The sequence below is a fragment of the Leucopleurus acutus genome, assembly GCF_964270905.1.
Source record: "Leucopleurus acutus genome assembly, chromosome: 13".
Taxonomy (NCBI): domain Eukaryota; kingdom Metazoa; phylum Chordata; class Mammalia; order Artiodactyla; family Delphinidae; genus Leucopleurus; species Leucopleurus acutus.
The window spans coordinates 42545330-42570656 of NC_139155.1; the positions used below are offsets into that span (position 1 = coordinate 42545330).

At 34.9% G+C, this 25327-nt stretch overlaps 1 protein-coding gene across 1 annotated transcript in view; it reads left to right on the plus strand.

Annotated features, from left to right (window-relative positions):
* The window catches only part of CCDC178 (coiled-coil domain containing 178), a gene marked incomplete at both ends in the record, with an annotated part of 351176 nt that overhangs the window by 103071 nt on the left and 222778 nt on the right, over positions 1-25327 (plus strand). The window contains 1 exon segment of the mRNA XM_082853050.1: positions 10365-10548. Coding sequence (XP_082709176.1) covers positions 10365-10548 — 184 coding nt within the window.

Consider the following 25327-nt stretch of genomic DNA (forward strand, 5'->3'; position numbering starts at 1 on the left):
TCGGGTGATGGTGATGATATATGATTACTTACCTTGCAGTAGCAGTGTATAATTTAATAATTTTGTCTTTTAAATAAGCATCCATTTGCAATGGACCTTTTACATTTGGGACATTTGACTTGAGCACATAATTTCACTTGATTGCTTATTCACATGATAGGCAGGCTTAAGCGACCTAAGTCAAGGAAAATGAACTTGTTTAAGATGATTTGAAACTGATTAGTTTGAATTTAGTTTGCTGAAGTTAACTGTGTGGTATGAATTTCTATATAGCCATTTTCTTAACATTTAAGCTCTGTAAAATATTCTGAATATCTACTTCTAATGCTCTGCTGTACCTCAAGCAAGACCATGCCATTGTAACTGCAGTGATCCAAAGATGGGGTTGATAATCGAGGGAAATGAGCAAAAAACCTATTGAACACCATAAAGACATACTGGTATATTTTATGAAATGTGTTTATCAAGAGTTAACAGGATGGTGATTTATTTGTAGAGATGGCAATTAGAATATTATTGAAGTTGTTAAATACCCTGGAATCCTTAGATTGAATCCATAGGGTACTGTATTTTTATATTTATTTAGCTATATCTTACCAGCCTATTAATTTGAGTTACTTCATAGGAGTATAGATATAGACTATGATTTTTTTTTAAAAAAATACAGTAAACCTTTGACAGCAAACCTTTGAATGAAAATTCTTAAACTATTTTGCTTTTATTTTTTAATTTTGCAGATATTAAAAGAGACAATGGTATATGCACCATTCAAAATAGCTACTCAGCAATGTGTTAGTCTAGTTTAGACTTTTCTTAAAAAGGAATTAAAATCTTGCAAATAAATCTCCCTTCCTATTTCTATTCTCTCACTCTTCAGAAGCGATCAAAACCTGAATTTGGTGTGTATTCAGTACATGCAAGAAATTGGATTCTTAGTTCTTAGACCTATACATTCCTAATAATCTTGTCTTCCACCTCACACCAACCACCCTCTATGACAGTTTTACCTATATCTTGTCATTTCCAATATTGGAGTTACCTGCTGATCTCAGTTTTAAGAGTCCACTCTCTGACAACCAACACCTCTCTCTCCAGCTTACTTACTCTCCTAGTACTGTCACTCTAACAATTATTTGACCCTTTAAGATGACCAATCTATCATGCCTACTATATTTGTATATTCCCCTTCTTGTCCTTCCTTCCTTTCTTACAGAACCTACTTATATTTGATCAAAATAAGCATTCATTTAAATAACTTTCAAAACCTTGTTTCTATGACTTGAAAAGCCCTATCATTGAATTAAGCAAGTATCCTAACCTCTGATTGTGGCTAAAGGAAAACATGAGTGCGCTAATTTCTGTCATCATGGGGGGATCCTGGTTTGATGGGCCTTAAAGGTTATAGAATGTGAGGTCTCTTTATGAAAAAAAGAACATAAGATCATGAATACAGAATGCCCACAGCCATTTTAATGTCACTTGACAGAAGATACATTATATTAGAAAAAGAAAATAGTCATTGTGGTTAAAATATCTCATTTTTGCAAACTTTACAAAAACATATGGCCATGTGAAAACTGTTAGGAACACTCAAAGGACTGTATAAGGGCTGGGGATCAGTTAGAGGCCCTAATATTTAAGCTTCTTTAGCATTGGAATACATTTGCCCCTGAGTAGAACTTAAATTTTATGGCTATAAGTCTCAAGTGGCATTCAGCACTACCAAGAAATGTCTAGACAGTTCAGTTTTTCTGACAACTGTTTCATATCTTCTTACTCTCTTCAATCCTAATGCCCACATCACCCTCACTTTAATAATCTTCCCCTATAATTCATAGAGAACACAGATGCAATAAATGAGAATTACCTTTTTCTCTTACCAGTCTATTTGCATCTGTCTTCACACATTCTGATATAATAATGGAAGGCCCTTCTGCTCATTACCCATGCACTTGCCAAGTAGATGCTGTTGTCTCTTACACAGGGGCTTTGCACCTACAATTTTCTCCTCTCTCCCATGAATCATTATTATTTCTCTTTTAATAGCGTATGAACATTGCCTAATATTGCTCAGCTTGGAAAGAAGCAAACACAAGATAAAATGCAGACCTGCATCCCAGCTCTGTCCTTCTGTTCTTTATAACAAATCTTATGCAAATAAGCACTCCTGTTCCCCTGAACTCATACTTCATTTTCTATTCAACCCATTTAAACAAGTATTTTCTCAAAGTATCATATTCTAGATCCAAAGTTATTTTTTCTCATTAATTTGAAGATATTTTTCAGTTTTTCTTTCACTTAGTTTTTAAACTATTGTACATATTTAAGGTGTACATCATGATGATTTGAATATTCATAGTGAAATGATTACCTCAAGCTAATTAACATATCTCATGCAGTTACCTTTTATGTGGGTGTGTGATGAGAGCACCTGAAATATACTATCTTAGCAAATTTCCAGTATTTAATTATTATTAATTACTATTATTAATTATAGTCATCATGTTGTACATTAAATCTCTAAACTTATCCATATTTTTTTAACATCTTTATTGGGGTATAATTGCTTTACAATGGTGTGTTAGTTTCTGCTTTATAACAAAGTGAATCAGTTATACATATACATATGTTCCCATATCTCTTCCCTCTTGCGTCTCCCTCCCTCCCACCCTCCCTATCCCACCCCTCCAGGCTGGCACAAAGCACCGAGCCAATATCCCTGTGCCATGCGGCTGCTTCCCACTAGCTATCTACCTTACTACGTTTGTTAGTGTGTATATGTCCATGACTCTCTCTCGCCCCGTCACAGCTCACCCTTCCCCCTCCCCATAACCTCAAGTCCGTTCTCTAGGAGGTCTGCGTCTTTATTCCTGCCTTACCCCTAGGTTCTTCATGACATTTTTTTTTCTTAAATTCCATATATATGAGTTAGCATACGGTATTTGTATTTTTCTTTCTGACTTATTTCACTGTGTATGACAGACTCTAGGTCTATCCACCTCATTACAAATAGCTCAATTTCGTTTCTTTTTATGGCTGAGTAATATTCCATTGTATATATGTGCCACATCTTCTTTATCCATTCATCCGATGATGGGCACTTAGGTTGTTTCCATCTCCGGGCTATTGTAAATAGAGCTGCAATGAACATTTTGGTACATGACTCTTTTTGAATTTCAGTTTTCTCAGGGTATATGCCCAGTAGTGGGATTGCTGGGTCATATGGTAGTTCTATTTGTAGTTTTTTAAGGAACCTCCATACTGTTCTCCATAGTGGCTGAACCAATTCACATTCCCACCAGCAGTGCAAGAGTGTTCCTTTTTCTCCACACCCTCTCCAGCATTTATTGTTTCTAGATTTTTTGATGATGGCCATTCTGACTGGTGTGAGATGATATCTCATTGTAGTTTTGATTTGCATTTCTCTAATGATTAATGATGTTGAGCATTCTTTCATGTGTTTGTTGGCAGTCTGTATATCTTCTTTGGAGAAATGTCTATTTAGGTCTTCTGCCCATTTTTGGATTGGGTTGTTTGTTTTTTTGTTATTGAGCTGCATGAGCTGCTTGTAAATTTTGGAGATTAATCCTTTGTTGGTTGCTTCATTTGCAAATATTTTCTCCCATTCTGAGGGTTGTCTTTTGGTCTTGTTTATGGTTTCCTTTGCTGTGCAAAAGCTTTGAAGTTTCATTAGGTCCCATTTGTTTATTTTTGTTTTTATTTCCATTACTCTAGGAGGTGGGTCAGAAAGAATCTTGCTGTGATTTATGTCATAGAGTGTTCTGCCTATGTTTTCCTCTAAGAGTTTGATAGTTTCTGGCCTTACATTTAGGTCTTTAATCCATTTTGAGCTTATTTTTGTGTATGGTGTTAGGGAGTGATCTAATCTCATACTTTTACATGTACCTGTCCAGTTTTCCCAGCACCACTTATTGAAGAGGCTGTCCTTTCTCCACTGTACATTCCTGCCACCTTTATCAAAGATAAGGTGTCCATATGTGCATGGGTTTATCTCTGGGCTTTCTATCCTGTTCCATTGATCTATCTTTCTGTTTTTGTGCCAGTACCATACCGTCTTGATAACTGTAGCTTTGTAGTATAGTCTGAGGTCAGGGAGCCTGATACCTCCAGTTCCTTTTTTTGTTCTCAAGATTGCTTTGGCTATTCGGGGTCTTTTGTGTTTCCATACAAATTGCGAAATTTTTTGTTCTAGTTCTGTGAAAAATGCCAGTGGTAGTTTGATAGGGATTGCATTGAATCTATAGATTGCTTTGGGTAGTAGAGTCATTTTCACAATGTTGATTCTTCCAATCCAAGAACATGGTATATGTCTCCATCTATTTGTATCATCTTTAATTTCTTTCATCAGTGTCTTATAATTTTCTGCATACAGGTCTTTTGTCTTCTTAGGTAGGTTTATTCCTAGATATTTTATTCTTTTTGTTGCAATGGTAAATGGGAGTGTTTTCTTGATTTCATTTTCAGATTTTCATCATTAGTATATAGGAATGCCAGAGATTTCTGTGCATTAATTTTGTATCCTGCCACTTTACCAAATTCATTGATTAGCTCTAGTAGTTTTCTGGTAGCATCTTTAGGATTCTCTATGTATAGGATCATGTCATCTGCAAACAGTGACAGCTTTACTTCTTCTTTTCCCATTTGGATTCCTTTTATTTCCTTCTCTTCTCTGATTGCTGTGGCTAAAACTTCCAAAACTATGTTGAATAAGAGTGGTGAGAGTGGGCACCCTTGTCTTGCTCCTGATCTTAGTGGAAATGCTTTCAGTTTTTCACCGTTGAGGATGATGTTTGCTGTGGGCTTGTCGTATATGGCCTTTATTATGTTGAGGAAAGTTCCCTCTATGCCTACTTTCTGCAGGGTTTTTATCATAAATGGGTGTTGAATTTTGTCAAAAGCTTTCTCTGCATCTATTGAGATGATCATGGTTTTTCTCCTTCAATTTGTTAATATGGTGTATCACACTGATTGATTTGCGTATATTGAAGAATCCTTGCATTCCTGGAATAAACCCCGCTTGATCATGGTGTATGATCCTTTTATTGTGCTGTTGGATTCTGTTTGCTAGTATTTTGTTGAGGATTTTTGCATCTATGTTCATCAGTGATATTGGTCTGTAGTTTTCTTTCTTTGTGACATCCTTGTCTGGTTTTGGTATCAAGGTGATGGTGGCCTCGTAGAAGGAGTTTGGGAGTGTTCCTCCCTCTGCTATATTTTGGAAGAGTTTGAGAAGGATAGGTGTTAGCTCTTCTCTAAATGTTTGATAGAATTCGCCTGTGAAGCCATCTGGTCCTGGGCTTTTGTTTGTTGGAAGATTTTTAATCACAGTTTCAATTTCAGTGCTTGTGATTGGTCTGTTCATATTTTCTATTTCTTCCTGATTCAGTCTTGGCAGGTTGTGCATTTCTAAGAATTTGTCCATTTCTTCCAGATTGTCCATTTTATTGGCATAGAGTTGCTTGTAGTAATCTCTCATGATCTCTTTTATTTCTGCAGTGTCAGTTGTTACCTCTCCTTTTTCATTTCAAATTCTATTGATTTGAGTCTTCTCCCTTTTTTTCTTGATGAGTCTGGCTAGTGGTTTATCTATTTTGTTTATCTTCTCAAGGAACCAGCTTTTAGTTTTATTGATCTTTGCTATTGTTTCCTTCATTTCTTTTTCATTTATTTCTGATCTGATTTTTATGATTTCTTTCCTTCTGCTAGCTTTGGGGTTTTTTGTTCTTCTTTCTCTCCATATTTCATTTAGTTTTGCTTGATATGACATCTGACGACATTTGGATATCATTTCTTTATTGGTAATCTATTTTTTCTCTCTGGGAACTTTAGAATTTTCTCTTCCTATTTCAGAGTTCTGAAATTTCACAATTCCATGTCTAGGGGTGTGTGTGTTTCTGTGTGTGTAATATATCCAGTTTACCACTAAGTGGGACTTTTCAATTTAATGACCCATGTTGGTTTTCAGTACTGGAAATTTTTCAGGTATAATTTTGTTATATACACCCCCATCTGTTATTTTCTTCAAAAAATTTTCAGTTTTATTGAGGTACAATTGTCAAAATTGTATATATTAAAACTGTGATATGTAATGATTTGACAAACTTTGTGAAATACCACACATCAGTAACCTCACAGAGGTACTTTTTTTTAAAAATTTTGTGCTGAGGTCTTAAGGTCTACACTCGGCAAATTTCAAGTAAGCGATACAGTATTATTAACTACAGTCATCATACTGTACATTAGATCCTCAGAGCTTATTCATCTTATAACTGAAAGCTTGTACCTTTGACCCTATCTCCCCCATTTTCACCACCTGTCAGCCCTTGGTAACCACCATTCTGCTCTGTATTTCTTTGACTTCTGTTTTTTTCTTCTTTAGCTTCCTCATATAAATGAAATCATGACAGCATTTGTCTTTCTTTGTCTGGCTTATTTCACTTGGCATAATGCCCTCTAGATTCATCCATCTTATTGCAAATGGCAGGATTCCCTTATTTCTCATGCTTGAATAATATTTCACTATATATCAATATGTATAGTGATCTCACAACTTCTTTGTTCATTCATCCATTGACAGACACTTAAGTAGTTTCCATATCTTACTATTGTGAATGATGCTGCAGTGAACATGGGACAGACGCTGCAGACATCTCTTTGAGAAACTGATTTTGTTTCCTTGTATATATAACCAGAAATGGGATTGCTGGATCGTATGGTAGTTGTGGGATTTTTTTTTTTTTTTTGAGGAACCTTTATACTGTGCTTCGTAATGGCTGTATCAATTTACATTCCCATGAACAGTATACAAGGATTCCCTTTTCTCCACTTCCCTTGTGAGCATTTTCTTTCTCTTGTCTTTTTGATAAAAGCCATCTTAACTGGTGAGAAGTGATACCTCACTGTGTCATTGATTTGCATTTCCTTGGTGAGTACTAATGTTGAGCACCTTTTCATGTACTTGTTAGCCATTTTTATGTCTTCTTTGGAAAAACGTCTACTCAGGTCATTTCCCCATTTTTATAATTGGGTTATTTTGTTTTTACCTATTGAGTTATATAAATTCCTTACACATTTTGTACATGAACCCCTTATTACATAAATGGTTTGCAAATATTTTCTCTCATTCTGTAGGTTGCCTTTTCAATTTATTAATTATTTCTTTTGCTGTGCAGAAGATTTTTAGTTTGATATAGTTCTACTTGTTGATTTTTGCATTTGTTTCCTGTGCTTTTGGTGTCATATGCCAAATATAATTGCCAAAACCAATGTCAAGGAGATTTTTCTCTGTGTTTCCTTCTAGGAGTTTTATAGTTTTAATTCTTGCATTTAAGTCTTTAATCCATTTCAAGTTAATTTTTATGAGTGGTGCAAGATAGGAGCACAGTTTTTGTTTTTGCATGTGACTACCCAGTTTTCCCTGGATATTTATGTATTGACGAGATAATCTTTTCCCCACTGTGTGTTGTTGGCACCCTTGTCAAAGATTAGTTGACTCTATATACTTGGGTGTATTTCTGGGCCGTTGATTCTGTTGCATTGGCCTATGTGTCTGTTTTTATGCCAGTACCATAGTGTTTTGATTACTAAGCTTTGTAATATAGTTTGAAATAAGAAGTGTTATACCTCCAGTTTTGTCCTTCTTTCTCAAGATTACTTTAGCTACTTTGGACCCTTTTTGGTTCCATATGAATTAGGATTTTTTTTCCTGTATCTGTGAAAAATGTGATTAGAATTTTGATAGAGATTGCATTGAATCTCTAGATTACTTTGTGTAGTATGACCTTTTTAACATTATTAATTATTCTAATCCATGAACACAGGATATCTTACCATTTATTTTTCTTCCTTAATTTCTTTCAACAATGTCTTATAGCTGTCAATATACAGAATTTTCACCTCCTTGGTTAAATTTATTCTTGAGTACTTTATTATTTTTGATACTATTATAAATTGGATTGTTTTCTTTATGTCTTTTTCAAGTAGTTCATTGTTAGTTTATAGAAATGCAACAGATTTTTATGTATTGATTTTGTATCTTGCAAGTTTACGGAATTCATTTAATTATACATTTTTTGGTGGAGTTTTAAGGATTTTCTATATAAGACCATGTCATCTGCCAACAGAAAATTTTAATTATTCCTTTCTTATTTGCATACTTCTTTTTCTTACCTAAATTCTCTGGCTAAAACTTCCAGTACTATGTTGAATAGAAGTGGTAAGAGTTGGCACACTTAATCTTGTTGCTGATCTTAGAGAAAAAGCTTTCAGCTTTTCACCATTGAGTATGATTATAGCTGTGGGCTCATCATATATGGCCTTGATTATGTTGAGGTAGATTCCCTCTATATTCACCTTGTGGAGAGTTTTGCTCATAAATGGATGTAGAATTTTGTCAGTTGCTTTTTCTACACCTATTGAGATGATCATATGGTTTTTATCCTTAATTCTGTTAAAGTGGTGTATTGCATTTATTTATTTACATATGTGAACCATCTTAGCATCCCAGGAATGAATCCCACTTGATCATGGTATATGATCTTTTTAATGTGCTGTTGAATTCTGATTGAAGGTTTTTGCATCTGTGTTCATCAGAGTTATTGGCCTATAATTTTCTTTTCTTGTAGTTTGTTTTTCTGGCTTCAGTATCAAGGTAATGCTGGCCTCATTAAATAAGTCTGTAAGTGTTCTCTCCTCTACAATTTGTGGAAAGAGTTTGAAAAGGTTCGTGTTAATTCTTCTTCAGATGTTTGGTAGAATTCACCAGTAAAGCCATCAGGTCATAGCTTTTTTTCATTGGAAGTTTTTAATTACTGATTCAATTTTCTTATTATTGGTCTGTTCATATTTTCTATTTCTTCATGATTCAGCAGATTATACATTTCTAGGAGTGTATACATTTCTTCTAGGTTACCCAAATTTTGGCATACAATTGCTCATAAGTCTCTTTGATTCTTTCTATATTTATGGTATAGGTTGTAGTGTGACCCCTTTCATTTCTGATTTTGTTTGAGTTCTCTATATTTTTCTTAGTGTAGCTAAAGATTTACCAATTTTTATATATTTTAAAAAACACACCTCTTTCCGTTGATGATCTTTTCTTTTGTTTTTGGCTTATTTCACTTGTTTTGCTCTGATTGTTGTTTTTTCTTTTCTTCTCCTAACATTAGGCTTAGTTTCTTCTTATTTTTCTAGTTCTTGAGGTATAAAGTTAGGTGGTTTATTTGAGATCTTTATTTCTTAATGTAAGCATTTATCATTATAAACTTCTATCTTAAAACTCTTTTTGCTGTATCCTGTAAGTTTTAGTATTTAGTATTTTAGTATTTTCATTTTTATTTGTTTCAAGATATTTTTTGATTTCTCTTCTGATTCCTTCTTTACCCATTGGTTGAGTTCTTGATCTTTGGGTCTTCTCTTCCCAATGCCCTAGCTCTGTATGAACCTATAGCCTCTGTCAGTGAGTTGGTTCTTTCACAAACGAGTGCAACTCACACAAACCCCTGCTGTGATGTAGTGAACCTTGACCTGGTAACCCATCTGGTGGAATACCTTCAGCTAGTTTCTTCCTGCTTCTCCTCAACTCCTGCTTTGCTTTCCAGTTCCATTTCTATTCTACAGGCATGGTTACCTCATTTTTGACTGTAGCTATGTCTTTTTAGTATTTTATTCTTATATCGTATGCCTCGATCTGTATTTGGAACAAAGGTGTTACACAATCTGGACAAGAAACAACTAATTTGCCATAGAGTTTAGTAAATATTTCTCGGTGTTTTTGTAAATTTTATAATGATAATAATGCCTTACTTTATTTCCTCTATTAACTCTTTTCCCTTAGCTATTGGTTCTCTTTTTGAGAGTTTTGTTTTAGTTATTAGTTTTCCTTTGTTGAGTTTTGTTTCTCTTTTTCATGGGCTGAGTGTTTCTTATATTTTATTTTATATATATATATATATAAATATATATAAAATATATAAAAATATTTATGTTTTCTTATATTTTATTATTCTTAGTAGCAATGTTATATAAGATTAGAAAAGATGGGTTGCTGTAGAAGGAAATGAGTGCTCCGAAATTTGAGCCTCTTGGCTCCCCAGGCCTTTCTTATTAGTACACTTATTCTCCTAAGATTGGGCACAGCCTGACGATTAGAGGTAGCCATCAGGAGAAGAAGAAAAATAAATGGAATTTTGGGATATATTTTCTCTAATCAAGTTTTGATTAAGTATCTGTTTATTTTGCATTTTTGGTAACATAAAATATGACCTTGTTCCTTTTTTACTATTATTAAATGTATACTGTTTTGGAATAATCATATCAGTGTTTTTGCTTTATTTTTTTAACAGTATAAGGAAAAAATCAGAGCTCAAGTCTGAAATCCAATCTTTGTTGCAACTGAGGTCAAAAAATGAAGATTTTCTTAAACAGCTATACAAGGAAGCTTATAACATTGGTGCCATTTTCCACCTAACCAGATTTAAAACAGAGGAATTAGAACAGAAAACAGCAGAAGTGAGAAGAAGATTCAAGGTTTGTATCTCTGTGTTCTTCTTAGTTATGAAAAGGGTAATGAGCCTGAATTTCATCGATTTAATATTGATAGAGTTTAATTTAAGCTATATTAGTCTTTTCAAAAAAGTCACTCCTTCTGATAAATCAGAAGAAAATCCCTTTTCTTCAGAGGTCCAGCCTGAATAGAAGAGAAATGGGGCTCAATGTAGCTAACTAACACTCATGTCTACTTTTTTCTATCACCAACCTTAAACTACCTGGATCACCAGAAGAGAGTGGTGCTTGGTTCAGTCTCATCCTACATATCTAACGTATAATAGTTCTGTCTCTGGTAGGAAGAAGGGATGCTGGGAAGTGCCCTTGCACAGTTACCAATGTAAGAAAAGGCTGTACCTACATTAGGCCTGCAAGTTATTAGATTCCAGGGTACCAAGCAATTAGTAGACCACAGAGCTGCAAAAACAACTGCTCACATGCGTCTAATCCATTCCTATGTGAGAGAGATGACAAATAGCCACTCCCTGCCACTTGGCATAGGGACTATCAAAGTCAACTCCGTTTTACCGCAAACCAGGGGACCACTTTAACAGGCTACTTCTGTCCATCAAACATCACATCCGCACCTCTTCCATCTTTGGCTTTTTTTTAATTAAAGACTTTTGGTCATACAAGTATCTGTAAAATACAGAGTCTGTATTCTCTGTTTAAGCCCTGTAGTAGCACTATCTTCACTGAAGACTTTGTCTTGTGCTATTTAAATTTAGGACATGTAGATTGTCTGCCAGTAAATGTTTCTGTACTGTGACACCAGGATTTTCTTCCCATACTGAGTCCAGCTCTCCGACTGACTTGGTATATTGTGCCTATGTCCCTTCCCATGGGTTATTCAGTGGGATGTTCATATTTTATATGTTTCAAAATCAGTATAATAAAAGTTATGTATAGTAAAAATTAACCTCAAAATTATTTTAGAAATATAAGGAATGTGATTATATACATGGTTTAGCATATATAACAATATTATAGATGTCATTTATAATTTGCTTTGATTTTTCATTAACATGTGTTGCTCTATGGCCATCAATTAATTTTTTTTCATTGAGACTATCAGTGAAGACATCATGCACAGATGTGGCCACTTAATGTTTTTATTTATTCAGTTGACAGGAAACCCTTGGTATCATTCATGTATTTGTCCCATAGCTGTCACAACCTACTTTAATTCTTCAGACATATTGCTTCACTAACCTGAGGCACTAGTTTATTAAGAAGGATATTGCATTGAACTGTTTATTCTAAATTTTCTTGATGCCATAAACTACAATATGTAGGTTAAGTGCAAATTTGATGTGACTCCACTATACTTGCTTTGTCAACCCAAATTGCCAGCCGAAAGCGAAGTGTCTTTCTAGCTAGATCAAGCCGAATTGAAGAAATTGTTCATCAGGTCCTTTAACTACTGTATGGCTGAGAGATAACTAGAAGGAAGCAACAGAAAGAAATTACTCCATCTAGGAAATATTCCCCTTTGCTACGCATGTCTGCTAATCTCTGAGTTGAATATATAGGACATTAAATTTCTAGATGTATACATGTGTATCTGCGTCAGAGTGGTAATGAATTAAAAATAAATTTCTAGATAGTCCTTAGACAATTCAGGTTTGTAGTAATTCATGTTTGTAGTTTCTGCCTTTGCAATGACCCACTGTCTTTCATTGTCTAATTAATTAAAATCTATATAATTTTCTCAGTCAGGGCATCATGTTTTACTTGCAGAAAATTTTGTGTATTTGTTGATACTGAAATTAGTCCTTAATACATGTCTTCCAGAAATTAATTAGAGCCATACCACCTATGAGCTAGATCTGAAAAATAACCTTTTATAGCCTTAGAAGTAGACTTTCAGAATTATGTTTTTTTCAAATGCCTCTATAAAATGCCCAATAAGTTTTTGGCAGTCTTAAACTAGAAGCAACCCTGAACAATCAAAATATCTAGCAGTTTATGGAATATTCCAGCTATTACAGATGATTTGCCCCAATATTTCCATACCTTCAATCCCAATAACTGTTCTATTCAGAAAAGACATGATTAGCCAAGTCTTAGAATAAAATTAGCTGATAGTGATGGGAGATAAATCAATAAAAGGGTAATATGTGTTCAATTATGGTGTGAACAGAATATCATCCAGTATTGTCTGGAGAATGTGATATTGTAACAAAAAAAATTCTTGAAAGCTTTCATCAGATGTTAAGTACTTCTTAACATTCAGTAGAAGATTTCTGTTCAAGCTGCAGGAATTTGGAGGATTTTTGCTTGAACATATCAGAATTCTGGTAGAAAAGTAAAATATCAAACCACTCTGGTTCCAGGTTAAAATGATGGTATTAGAACTAAGTGAAAACTTAGTAGAAAAGAAGGAAGGCAGTAGAAAGGAAGACATAGTTTTCTGCAAGCCTACTATATGCTGGACTCTATACATGTTAATTAATTTAGTGTTCATGATTCTGTGTGGTTGTTATTAATACACTCATTTTGGGGTGAAGTGATTTGCCCAAAGTAGCCTAGCTTTTAGGTAGCTGTGTAGACTTTGGGGACAAGGTCTTCTGATGCTGGCCTTGGAATAAACTAGTCAGTCAGATACTAACTACACATATACTCTGACAAACAAAGATTGAGTCAGGTTCAAAAATTCAAAATAACCATATTAGGGATGATTTTTAAGACTTTATTTTTTTAGGGCAGTATTAGGGTCACAGCAAAATTGAGTTGAAGGACACAGATTTCCCATATCCCCATGCTTCCACACATGCATAGCCTCACCCATTATCAACATACCCCAGCAGAGTGGTACATTTGATACAATCAATGAACATACATTGCCACATCATAATCACTCAAGGTCTATAGTTTACATTATGGTTCACTCTTGATGTTGTGTACATGCCTTTATTTTGAACAAATGTATAATGGCATATGTCCATCATTATGGTATCATACAGAGTATTTTAACTTCCCTAAAACTCCTCTATACTCTGCCTATTCATTCCTCTCCCCACTCCCCAAACCATGGCAACAACTGATCTTTTACTCCATAGTTTTGCCTTTTCCAGAATGTCATATAGTTGGAATCATACAATATGTAGCCTTTTCAGATTGGTTTTTCTCACTTACTAATATACATTTAAGGTTCCTCTATGTGTTTTCATGACTTGATAGCTCATTTCTTTTTAGCACTGAAAAATATTCTGTTGTCTGGATGTACCACAGTTTATCCATTCACGTACGGATAAGTATCTAGATAGCTTCCAAATATTGGCAAACCCTCCAGAAAGTAGGCATAGAGAGAACTTACCTCCATATAATAAAGGCCATATATGACAAGCCTACAGCCAACATCGTTCTCAATGGTGAAAAACTGAAACCATTTCCACTAAGATCAGGAACACAAGGTTGCCCACTATCACCACTATTATTCAACATAGTTTTGGAAGTTTTAGCCACAGCAATCAGAGAAGAAAAAGAAATAAAAGGAATCCAAATTGGAAAAGCAGAAGTAAAGCTGTCACTGTTTGCAGATGACATGATACTATGCATAGAGAATCCTAAAGACTCTACTAGAAAACTACTAGAGCTAATCAATGAATTTGGTAAAGTTGCAGGATACAAAATTAATGCACAGAAATCTCTTGCATTCCTATACACTAATGATGAAAAATCTGAAAGAGAAATTAAGGAAACACTCCCATTTACCATTGCAACAAAAAGAATAAAATACCTAGGAATAAACCTACCTAAGGAGACAAATGACCTGTATGCAGAAAATTATAAGACACTGATGAAAGAAATTAAAGATGATACAAACAGATGGAGAGATGTACCATGTTCTTGGATTGGAAGAATCAACATTGTGAAAATGACTATACTACCCAAAGCAATCTACAGATTCAATGCAATCCCTATCAAACTACCAATGGCATTTTTCACAGAACTGGAACAAAAAATTTCACAACTTTTATGGAAACACAAAAGACACCGAATAGCCAAAGCAACCTTGAGAAAGAAAAATGGAGCTGCAGGAATCAGGCTCCCTGACTTCAGACTATAATACAAAGCTACAGTAATCAAGACAGTATGGTACTGGCACAAAAACAGAAATGTAGATCAATGGAACATGGTAGAAAGCCCAGAGATAAACCCATGCACATATGGTCACCTTATTTTTGATAAAGGAGACAAGAATATACAGTGGAGAAAAGACAGCCTCTTCAGTAACTGGTCCTGGGAAAACTGGACAGCTATATGTAAAAGAACGAAACTAGAACACTCTGTAGCACTATACACAAAAATAAACTCAAAATGAATTAAAGACCTAACTGTAAAGCCAGACACTACAAAACTCTTAGAGGAAAACATAGGCAGAACACTCTATGACATAAATCACAGCAAGATCTTTTTGACCCACCTCTTAGAGAAATGGAAATAAAAAATAAACTAATGGGACCTAATGAAACTTAAAAGCTTTTGCAGAGCAAAGGAAACCATAAACAAGACAAAAAGACAGCCCTCAGAATGGGAGAAAATATTTGCAAATGAAGCAACTGACAAAGGATTAATCTCCAAAATTTACAATCAGCTCATGCAGCTCAATAACAAAAAACAAACAACCCAATCCAAAAATGGGCAGAAGACCTAAATAGACATTTCTCCAAAGAGTATATACAGATTTCCAACAAACACATGAAAGAATGCTCAACATCAATAATCATTAGAGAGATGCAGATCAAAACTACAATGTGGTATTACCTCACACCAGTCAGAATAGCCATCATGGAAAAATCTACAAACGATAAATGCTGGAGAGGGTGTGGAGAAAAGGGAACCCTCTTGCACTGTTGGTGGGAATGTAAATTGATGCAGCCACTATGGAGAACAGTATGGAGGTTCCGTAAAAAGCTAAAAATAGAACTGCCAGACAACACAGCAATCCCACTACTGGGCATATACCCTGAGAAGACCATAATTCAAAAAGAGTCATGTACCACAATGTCATCGCAGCTCTATTTACAATAACCAGGACATGGAAGCAACCTAAGTGTCCGTCGACAGATGAATGGATAAAGAAGATGTGACACATATATACAATGGAATATTACTCAGCCATGAAAAGAAAAAAACTGAGTTATTTGTAGTGAGGTGGATGGACCTAGAGTCTGTCGTACAGAGTGAAGTAAGTCAGAAAGAGAAAAACAAATACCGTATGCTAACACATATATATTGAATCTAAAAACAAACAAAAAAAGGGTCGTGAAGAACGTAGGGGCAAGACAGGAATAAAAACGCAGACCTACTAGAGAATGGACTTGAGGATACGGGGAGGGGGAAGGGTAAGCTGGGACGAAGTGAGGGAGTGTAATGTACTTATATATACTACCAAATGTAAAATAGAAAGCTAGTGGGAAGCAGCCACATAACACAGGGAGATCAGCTCGGAGCTTTGTGACCTCCTAGAGGGATGGGATAGAGAGGATGAGAGGGAGATGCAAGAGGGAGGAGGTGTGAGGCTATATGTATATGTATAGCTGATTCACTTTGTTATAAAGCAGAAACTAACACACCATTGTAAAGCAATTATCTTCCAATAAAGATGTTAAAAATAAATAAAAATAAAGCCACTATAAACATCCATGTGCAGGTTTTTGTGTGGATATAAGTTTTCAAGTCCTTTGGGTAAATACCAAGAAATGTGATTGCTGGATCTTTTAATAAGAATATATTTAATTTTGTAAGAAACTACCAAACTGGATTCCAGAGTGGCTGTACTGTTTTGCATTCGCACCAGCAATGCTTGAGAGTTCCTGTTACTTCACATCCTCGCCAATAGTTGTTGTTGTCAGTGGTCACGATTTTGGCCATTGAAATAGGTTTGTAGAACTAGCTTACTGTTGTTTTAATTTACATTTCTCTGATGACACGTGATGAGGAGCATCTTTCATATGCTTATTTGCCATTGTATATCTTCTTTGGTGAGATGTCCATTAAGGTCTGTGATATATTTTAAATCAGGTTTATTTTCTTACTATTGAGTTTTCAGGTTTTTTTCAATAATATTTTAGATAACAGCCCTTTATCAGGTGTGTCTTTTGCAAAACCTTCTCCTGCTCTGTGTCTTGTCTTCTCGCTTTTGACATTGTCTTTCACAGAGCAGAAGTTTTAATTTTAATGAAGTCCAGCTTATCAATTCTTTCTTTCATGGATCATGCCTTTGGTGTTATATCTAAAAAGTCATTGCCATACCCAAGGTCATCTAGGTTTTCTCCTATGTTATTATCTTCTGGGAGTTTTGTAGTTTTGCGTTTTACAATTAGGTCTGTGATTCTTTTTGAATTAATTTTTGGGAAAGGTGTAAAGTCTGTGACTAGCTTCAGTTTTTTTGCATGTAGATGTCTAGTTGTTCCAGCCTCATTTGTTGAAAAGACTTTCTTTGCTCCATTAGGTACTCATTGTTCCTTTGTCAGAGATCAGTTGACTGTATTTCTGTGGGTCTATTTCTGGACTCTTTGTTTTGTTCCATTGATCTATTTGTCTGTTCTTTTGCCAATACCACACTGTTTTAAATACTGTAGCTTAGTAGTATGTCTTGATATTGAGTGTTGTCAACTCTCCATCTTTGTTTTTCTTCAATATGGTGTTGCCTCTTCTGGGTCTTTTGCCTCTTCTTTGGAATTAGTTTGTCAGTATTCCCAAAATAACTTGCTGGGATATTGATAGGGGATAAATTGAACTTATAGATCAAGTTGGGGTGAACTGACTTCTTAACATTGTTGAGTCTGCCTATGCATTAACATGGAATATCTCTACATTTATTTAGTTTTTTAATTTCATCAGAGTTTTTTAGTTTTTTTGTATGGCTCTTGTACATATTTTGTTAGATTTATATCTAAGTATTTCATTAAGGGGAGTACTAATTTAAATGATGTTGTGTTTTTAATTTACAATTACACTTGTTTATTTTTATTATATAGGAAAACAATTGATATTTGTGTATTAACCTTGTGTTAATTGCTATAATGCTTATTTAGTTCCAGAAGTATTTTTGCTAATTGTTTCAAATTTTTACATAGACAGTCGTGTCATTCACAAACAAAGACAGTTTTTCTTCCTTCCCAATCTGTATATCTTTAATTTGCTTTTCTTGTCAATGCATTCTCAAGGATTTCCAGTACAATACTGAAAAGGATTGTTGAGGTGGGACATCTTTGCTTGTTTGTACCTGACCCTAGTGGTAAATTTTGAGTTTTTCACCATTGACTATAACGGTAGCTGTAGATTTTTTGTAGATATTCTTTATCAAGTAGAGGAAGTTCCTCTTTATTTTAACTTATTGAGAGTTTTTACCACGAATGAATGTTGGATATTGTCTAATGTTTTTTCTGTACTTATTGTTATGAACGTGTGATTATTTCCTCATTAGCCTGTTGATATAATTGATTACATTAATTGATTTTCAAATGTTGTACTAGCCTTGCATACCTGGGATAAATCCTGCATAGTCATGGTGTATAATTCTTTTTACACATTGTTGAATTTGATTTGCTAATATTTTGTTGAGGACTTTTACATCTATTTTCATGAGTGATATTGGTCTGTAGTTTTCTCTTGTAATGTCTTTGTCAGGTTTTGGTATTACAGTAATGCTGCCTTCATAGAGTGAGTTAGGAAGTAGTCCCTCTGCTTCTATCCTCCAAAGGAAATTGTAGAGAATTAGTATAATTTCTTCCTAAATGTTTGGTAGAATTCACTAATAAACCCCTCTGGGCTTGATGCCTTTATTTTGGAAGGTTATTAAGTATTGATCCCATTTCTTTAACAGACCTATTTAGATCATCTGTTTCTTCTTGTATGAGTTTTGGCAGATTGTGTCTTTCAAGGAATTGGTCCATTTCATCTCGGTTATCTAATTTTTCAGCAAAGAGTTTTTCACAGTGTTCCTTTATTATCCTTACAATATCCATGGGACCTGTAATTATGTCTCCTGTTTCTTTTCTTCTGCTGACTTTGGATTTAATTTGCTCTTCTTTTTATAGTTTCCTGAGGTGGAAACTTAGATTTTTGATGTTAAATCTTTCTTCTTTTCTAACATATGCATTCAATGCTTTGAATTTCCTTCTAAGCTCTGCTTTTGCTGCATATCACAATTTTGATAAATTACGTCCCCATTTTTATTTAGTCAAAAATATTTTAAAATTCTCTTGAGATTGATTCCTTGACCATGTATTATTTAAAAGTATGCTTTTTAGTCTTTAAATATTTAGGGACTTTCCAGTTATCTTTCTGTTATGGATTTCTAGTTTAATTCCCTTGTTGTCTGATCACAGACATTGTATGATTCCTTTTTTATAACTTTTTATTTTATATTGGAGTATAGTTGATTAACAATGCTGTGTTAGTTTCAGGTGTACAGCAAAGTGATTCTGTTATACATATATGTGTATGATTCCTTTTTTAAAAGTTTGTTTAGATGTTTAAGGGTCATTTTTTCTCTTTTTTTAAATTGAAGTATAGTTGATTTACAATGTTGTGCTAGTTTCTTGTACAGAAATGTAGTTCATTTATACATAAATATATTTGTATTTTTTCATATTCTTTTCCATTATGATTTATTACAGGATATTGACTGTTTCAATAGTTCCCTGTGCTATATAGTAGTAGGACCTTGAGGTTTATCTACTTTATATAGAGTAGTTTGTATCTGCTAATCCCAAACTCCTAATTTATCCCTCCCCACCTCCTTTCCCCTTTGGTAACCATAAGTTTGTTTTCTATGTCTGTGAGTCTGTTTCTGTTTCATCACTTGTGTCATGGTTTAGATTCCACATATAAGTGATATCATATGATATTTGCCTTTCTCTGTCTGACTTACTTCACTTAGTATGATAATCTCTAGGTCCATCTGTGTTGCTGCAAATGGAATTATTTCATTCTTTTTTATGGCTGAGTAGTATTTTTAATGCTGGGAAAAGACAATGTGTTGTCCTTAGAATGTTCTTGGCCATGGTAATATGGTCTATAACTTTACAGTTTAGAAGTTTGTGACTTTGCTTGAGTTCTTTTTCAAATATTTCAACCAACCCTTAACTCCTTTTTAGAGAAAAATCTTGGCCCTGCCTTCAAATACTATTTGTTCGTCTCTGAATCAAAGTTTATAGGGCCTTTATTTGAGCAAAGTAAAAATCAAAACCTTCTAAAAAGCTTTCTTGAAGAGCATAATTTCTGCCACTCCAGGCCTCTTTAGAGCAAGTCCATCTTGTTCAATGGACAGAACAAAACAACCTTAATAAGCCACAATTTGATTTGTGCACTATGCAACTTCTATCACAATTCCAGGTGGAACTGGTGGTATTTTTAAAATGGTTATAAAATGGACATTCTGATAATTTATTCATTTTGATTCTTGAGAATTTATGCTTCCTAGTCAAATCTAGAGGATATTACTTTTGACCCATGTGCAATAGCCTTTATTGAGTTATGAGCTGATATTACATCCTTGGCCTTTAACAAAGGTTGGTAAAAGTAATGGTCAAAATTGACCATTGCTGCTTGTTTTTTCATACTAATGAGAGATATGGTCATACTGCTCAAGATGGTCAAAAATCTATGCACCTAGTTTACTTTAGATTTCAGAACTAAGAGAAAACTTTTCTTGATAAAATTGTATTCCTTCTCTTATTAATAATTAGGCATTCTCTAAAGTTTCATGTTTCCCTCTGATTTAAGCAGCCTAGAAGCTCAGTCGTTTATGCTTTTAATTGCTAGCATAATCACTCTTCTTTAGCCCTTTCTATGAAACATATTTACAACTTAGATCTTGTACTCTTTTACGTTTGTTCCATTTGATTTTAGTTTACTAAGATTCTTCCCTACTACATTCAGAGGCAGAATACTTTGTCAAAGCTGAGTGAAAGGAAATCATTAACTGTAATATTGGGAGCATCCAATTAGTGGTACATGTTTGCTGGGAAAAAGCATTAAGGCACAGATAAAACAGAAGTAGTGTGAAGGTATATTAAGATGTAAGTCCTTCAGATGGCAGCTGGGTATCCCCTTAGTTAAGTATCAGAAAAGTTTATTTTCCTGACACATGTATGAGGGAGTAAATAAACCTGAAAAATATAGAAATAAAGCATGTTGATGGTGCAAACATTTGAGGACAGAAAAAAACTTTATTTGACTTGGTGCAAAAACTACATGAAAACATAACTTCCATTTCCATTCTACTGGATTACAGATTTGTTTGCCAGAAAAGAGGTGATGAATTAGCTCTTCAGCATTTCCATTTCAATCTGTGAATTTTGTTTCTTTTTTTTTTCCTCCCTTTTCAAAGAGAAATATGATTTTGTTGATCGAGTATAGGTTTTGGAGTCAAATGTTTCATTAATTTAAATCCTGGTTCTGCTAATTATTTATTTTGAGAATATTACTTACCCATATTGAGCCTAGGTTTCTCATCTCTTAAATGAGTGTAACAATACTTCTGTTGTACCGTTGTGTGATAAATAAATAATATTGTATATAAAACATTTAACTTGGAGCCTGACAGATAATATATTTTCAAAAGTATTAGGGATAAACAACATAAAGAACACTTCATAGAAGGAGGCTGGCTACCTTAACTTTTTTGGACAGTCTTTAATAACTGACACATTTAACTCATGTTTGTCTCCTGATAAATGTATAGATTCTGAAAAACACACTGAAAGTAATAGTTGTTTGTTGAATGCTTAATGTGAATGCTGCCTTGGGTCAACTCCTTTGTATGTGTTATCTTCAACTCTCACAGTAATTTTGTAGAAAAGAGTATGTTATCCCAATTTTACATCTATGAAAACTAATATTTGATAAAGGCAAAGACATTGATATATCGACTCTCATAAGCTGGTGGAGTTTCCAACTTACTGTAAATTAGTATTGACAGAACCTTTCTGGAAAGTAATTTATCAGTGTAAGTAAAGAATTTTAAATACATTCATAATCTATAATTCATTAACATTATTTCTAAAAATATGACTTAAAGTCACCAGATAACAAAGATGGACAAAAACTGTAAAGATGCATATTTAAAGGTTTATAATTAATTACATAATAACTGCCAGAAAGTATGCTACAGGAGGACAAGAATTATTGTCTGTTTTGTACACTGCTGCATCGCTAGACCTAACAGTGCTTAGAACAAAGTAGGTACTCAATAAATGTTTATGAAAAGCATGAATACATAGTTAACATATAGTGGGAAAATTTAAATACACAGATTTCTAGGAAATAGAGTAGTAGTTAAATATATGAGTACAAGGATAAATTGCAAATTCATTTAATTTAGAATTTAAAAAATTAATGGAAGTTCTGTTTTTTTAGTGGCTGAAAAAGACCTTATTAGGCTGACTCTACCAAAGATAATATTTAATCCGTGGACCTAAAAAGGAATACACCAAAAAGTCAAATGTGTATCTCTGGGTTTGGGGGTTCACTTTAATTTTTTTTTAATTTAAAAATATTTCTACAAAAAAAGACACATATACCTTCATTAAAAAAAAGATAAAATAGCATCGTTGTATTTATTTTTGGATATTACCAAGTTGGGCTGCCACCTGGATTGTCTATTAGGGTCCTGACCACCAAAAACTGCCCTGGCAGTGCCCCGCCAGAGCTGCCCTGCCCCACTAATTCAGCCCAGCACACAGTTATTTGCACAAATCCCAAATTTTCCTTTATGATTTTAATTCTTAATTTTAAACTCTGTTTCTCTCTGTTCGTGGTCTCATGCCTTATGTAATGAATTCTACAGCTTTTTTCTTAGTGCCCTTTCTGTCACTGGAAATCAAACTGATGCTACATCCGTGATTCTGAGCTTAGATTTATTTATGTTTAGTGTCTCCTCCCATTTTCTCTTTAAACGTGGGTCTCTGGACACATAGCATTGACTGTTCCATGCATTGCTCTTCAGCTGTCCTTTCTTGTAGCACAGGAGTCTCTTCCACTAGAATAGCTCTCTGCTGCCACCTTCTGGTATCTGGCTGCTAAAGCCAGGCAGCAGGTCAAAGGTGACTTTCAGTGTGGGCTCTTCCCAACCTCTTGAGATGCTGTCACCCCCTTTCCCTCGGCTTCTTTCAAACTCTTCAAAGTGATCTTTTTATACATTTTTATTTATTTTCTCCAAAACCAGAATTGAGTAGTTGAAACAGAGACCTTACAGACCCAAAGTCTAAATTATTTACTATCTAGCCCTTTACAGGGAAAGCTTGCAGACCCCTGCTCTAAAGAATGTAGGAATAGCAGACGTAGGGAGCAGCCACAGCCTTTAGGGATGCAGGAAAGTATCCACATAAGGATCAATTGTGGAAGAAGCTGCCTCCTGCAAAGCAGAATAAGGCCTCATAGGAAAGGGTGTTCAGTGTTCAGTGGATGGTCCATAAGCAGAGAAACTTGGTGAAGGTTGACTGGAGTTTGAATGGAATTTCTGGGTAGAGCACCTGGCTGGAAGGCGAGCACTATTGGTTCCTCACAGACCAGCTGACAGCAGTTCTGCAAGTGGAAGGAGAAATCAATCGAAACCAAAACAAGGCTGGGAAGCCCCTTGCTGCTGCCTCGTAAGCCCCTCCACGCCCTCTACTGATAAAGCCTCATTTACTCCAGTTGGCAAAAGAAAACTGTTTACATTACTAGATCCAGCTCCGGTATCTCAAATTAGAGTTAAAAATTTGAGCTAAGGATTTAGAGCTGAGGCAGAAATATATAGTCCACATGCAAACTTCTCTGATTCAGTTGGGTGCTACATGTAGTCGAGCACCATGTATTGCATTTATCTGTTATAACTTTGAGTCCCCTTCAATCTTACAGTGTCCCCTACATTTTTGTTAAATTTGTCTTTCATTGCGTAGACATTTTTTAAAGAGTCTAGGCCAGTTACTTTGCAGAATTTCTCTCAGTGTGGACTTATCTTTCTGTTCACTCATGATTACATTCAGGTAAAACACTTTTGGCAGGAATGTTACGTAAGTTATAATATTGTATCAATTAGACATATCACAAAACACACTGTATAAGTTTTTCTCATAACTAGTGATAGTAAGTTTGATCATTTGGTTAAAGTTGTGGTCAACAGGTTTATCCATCTCCCTATTATGATTAATAAGTACTCAACTGAGTGATATTGCAAGAATATGCAACTATCTTTGTTTCCAAAAAGTCTTCATCCAGTGGACTTAGCACTCATTGGTAATTCTTGGTTGACTCCATTATTGTAACAGGTGTGAAATGGTGATGTTACTGGGCTTTCATTCTCTTTACCACGCATTGGCAATTTGAAAAACCGAAAAGCCTGGCACTGGTTGGGCTGCAGGCCGTGCTCCTGAAAAAGGCACTCTTCTTGCAGTTCTTACTCAGTTACTTATCTCCCTGCCTTTCCTACCACCTCAAGTATTTCCCTAGGTCTCAGGGAAAACATCCTATAGGCCTTGTTTTACTCTCCTCAAGATGCTCTTTATGAATGAGAATATGATTATGATATTTTAATGAATCGCAAATTTCTCATATAAAAAGATTTCTAAAAAACATATTTTTGAATTTGAAAAACCCTGAAATTTTAGCAGTTTTTGCTATTTGTTAATGCATTTGTTCAATAAATTGTTCATTCAGCAAATATTGTGTACCAGACAGAGTACTGGAAACTGAGGGTAGAGTAGGGGGCTTACTTCAAAGTGCTAAAGAGTGTGCCCAAGCTGTAGTATCAGCAGTCTTGAGTATTGATACTTGTTGAGTGTTAGTCATGGGGCAAGTGCCATGACATCTATGATCTTAGTTTTCTCATCTTTGAATGTGGACAACTGTAGCTAGGTCACTAAATGGATATGATGATTCACTTACATACAGATGCGTGCATGCGCAAGCGCACACACACACACACACACACACACACACACAGGCAGCTCTCACTTTGCACAGCATCAAGTTAGCTGAAACTTGTGCATATCTGAGCCATGTTCCTATTTTGCATGGTCCCCACATGCACAAGTTTCAGTAAGCATGGCATCCTACAAGACGAGGGCTGCCTATATATATAAAACATTCTAGGAAATTGCCTGGGATACAGCAAATTCTCAAAAGTGGTACTTATATGATTAAATCCAGAAATCTTTTTACAACTACTGTAGCTCTTTGTCATTGTCCAGCCTCTCTTTCTGAACGTTTTCAATGATAGTGCAATCAGTGTTTTACCAAGAAGACCACACTTTTTTCTTTTTTAGCATCTTTATTGGAGTATAATTGTTTTACAGTGGTGTGTTAGTTTCTGTTTATAACAAAGTGAGTCAGCTATATGTATACATATATCCCCATATCTCCTCCCTGTTGCGTCTCCCTCCCACCCTCCGTATTCCACCCCTCTAGGTGGTCACAAAGTACCAAGCTGATCTCCCTGTGCTATGCAGTGGATACCGCTAGCTATCTATTTTACATTTGGTAGTATGTATATGTCCATGCCACTCTCTCACTTTGTCCCAGCTTACCCTTCCCCCTCCTCATGTCATCTACGTCTGCGTCTTTATTCCTGTCCTGCCCCTAGGTTCTTCATAACCATTTTTTTTCTTAGATTCCATATATATGTGTTAGCATACGGTATTTATTTTTCTCTTTCTGACTTACTTCACTCTGTATGACAGACTCTATGTCCATCCACCTCACTACAAATAACTCAGTTTCGTTTCTTTTTGTGGCTGAGTAATATTCCATTGTATATATGTGC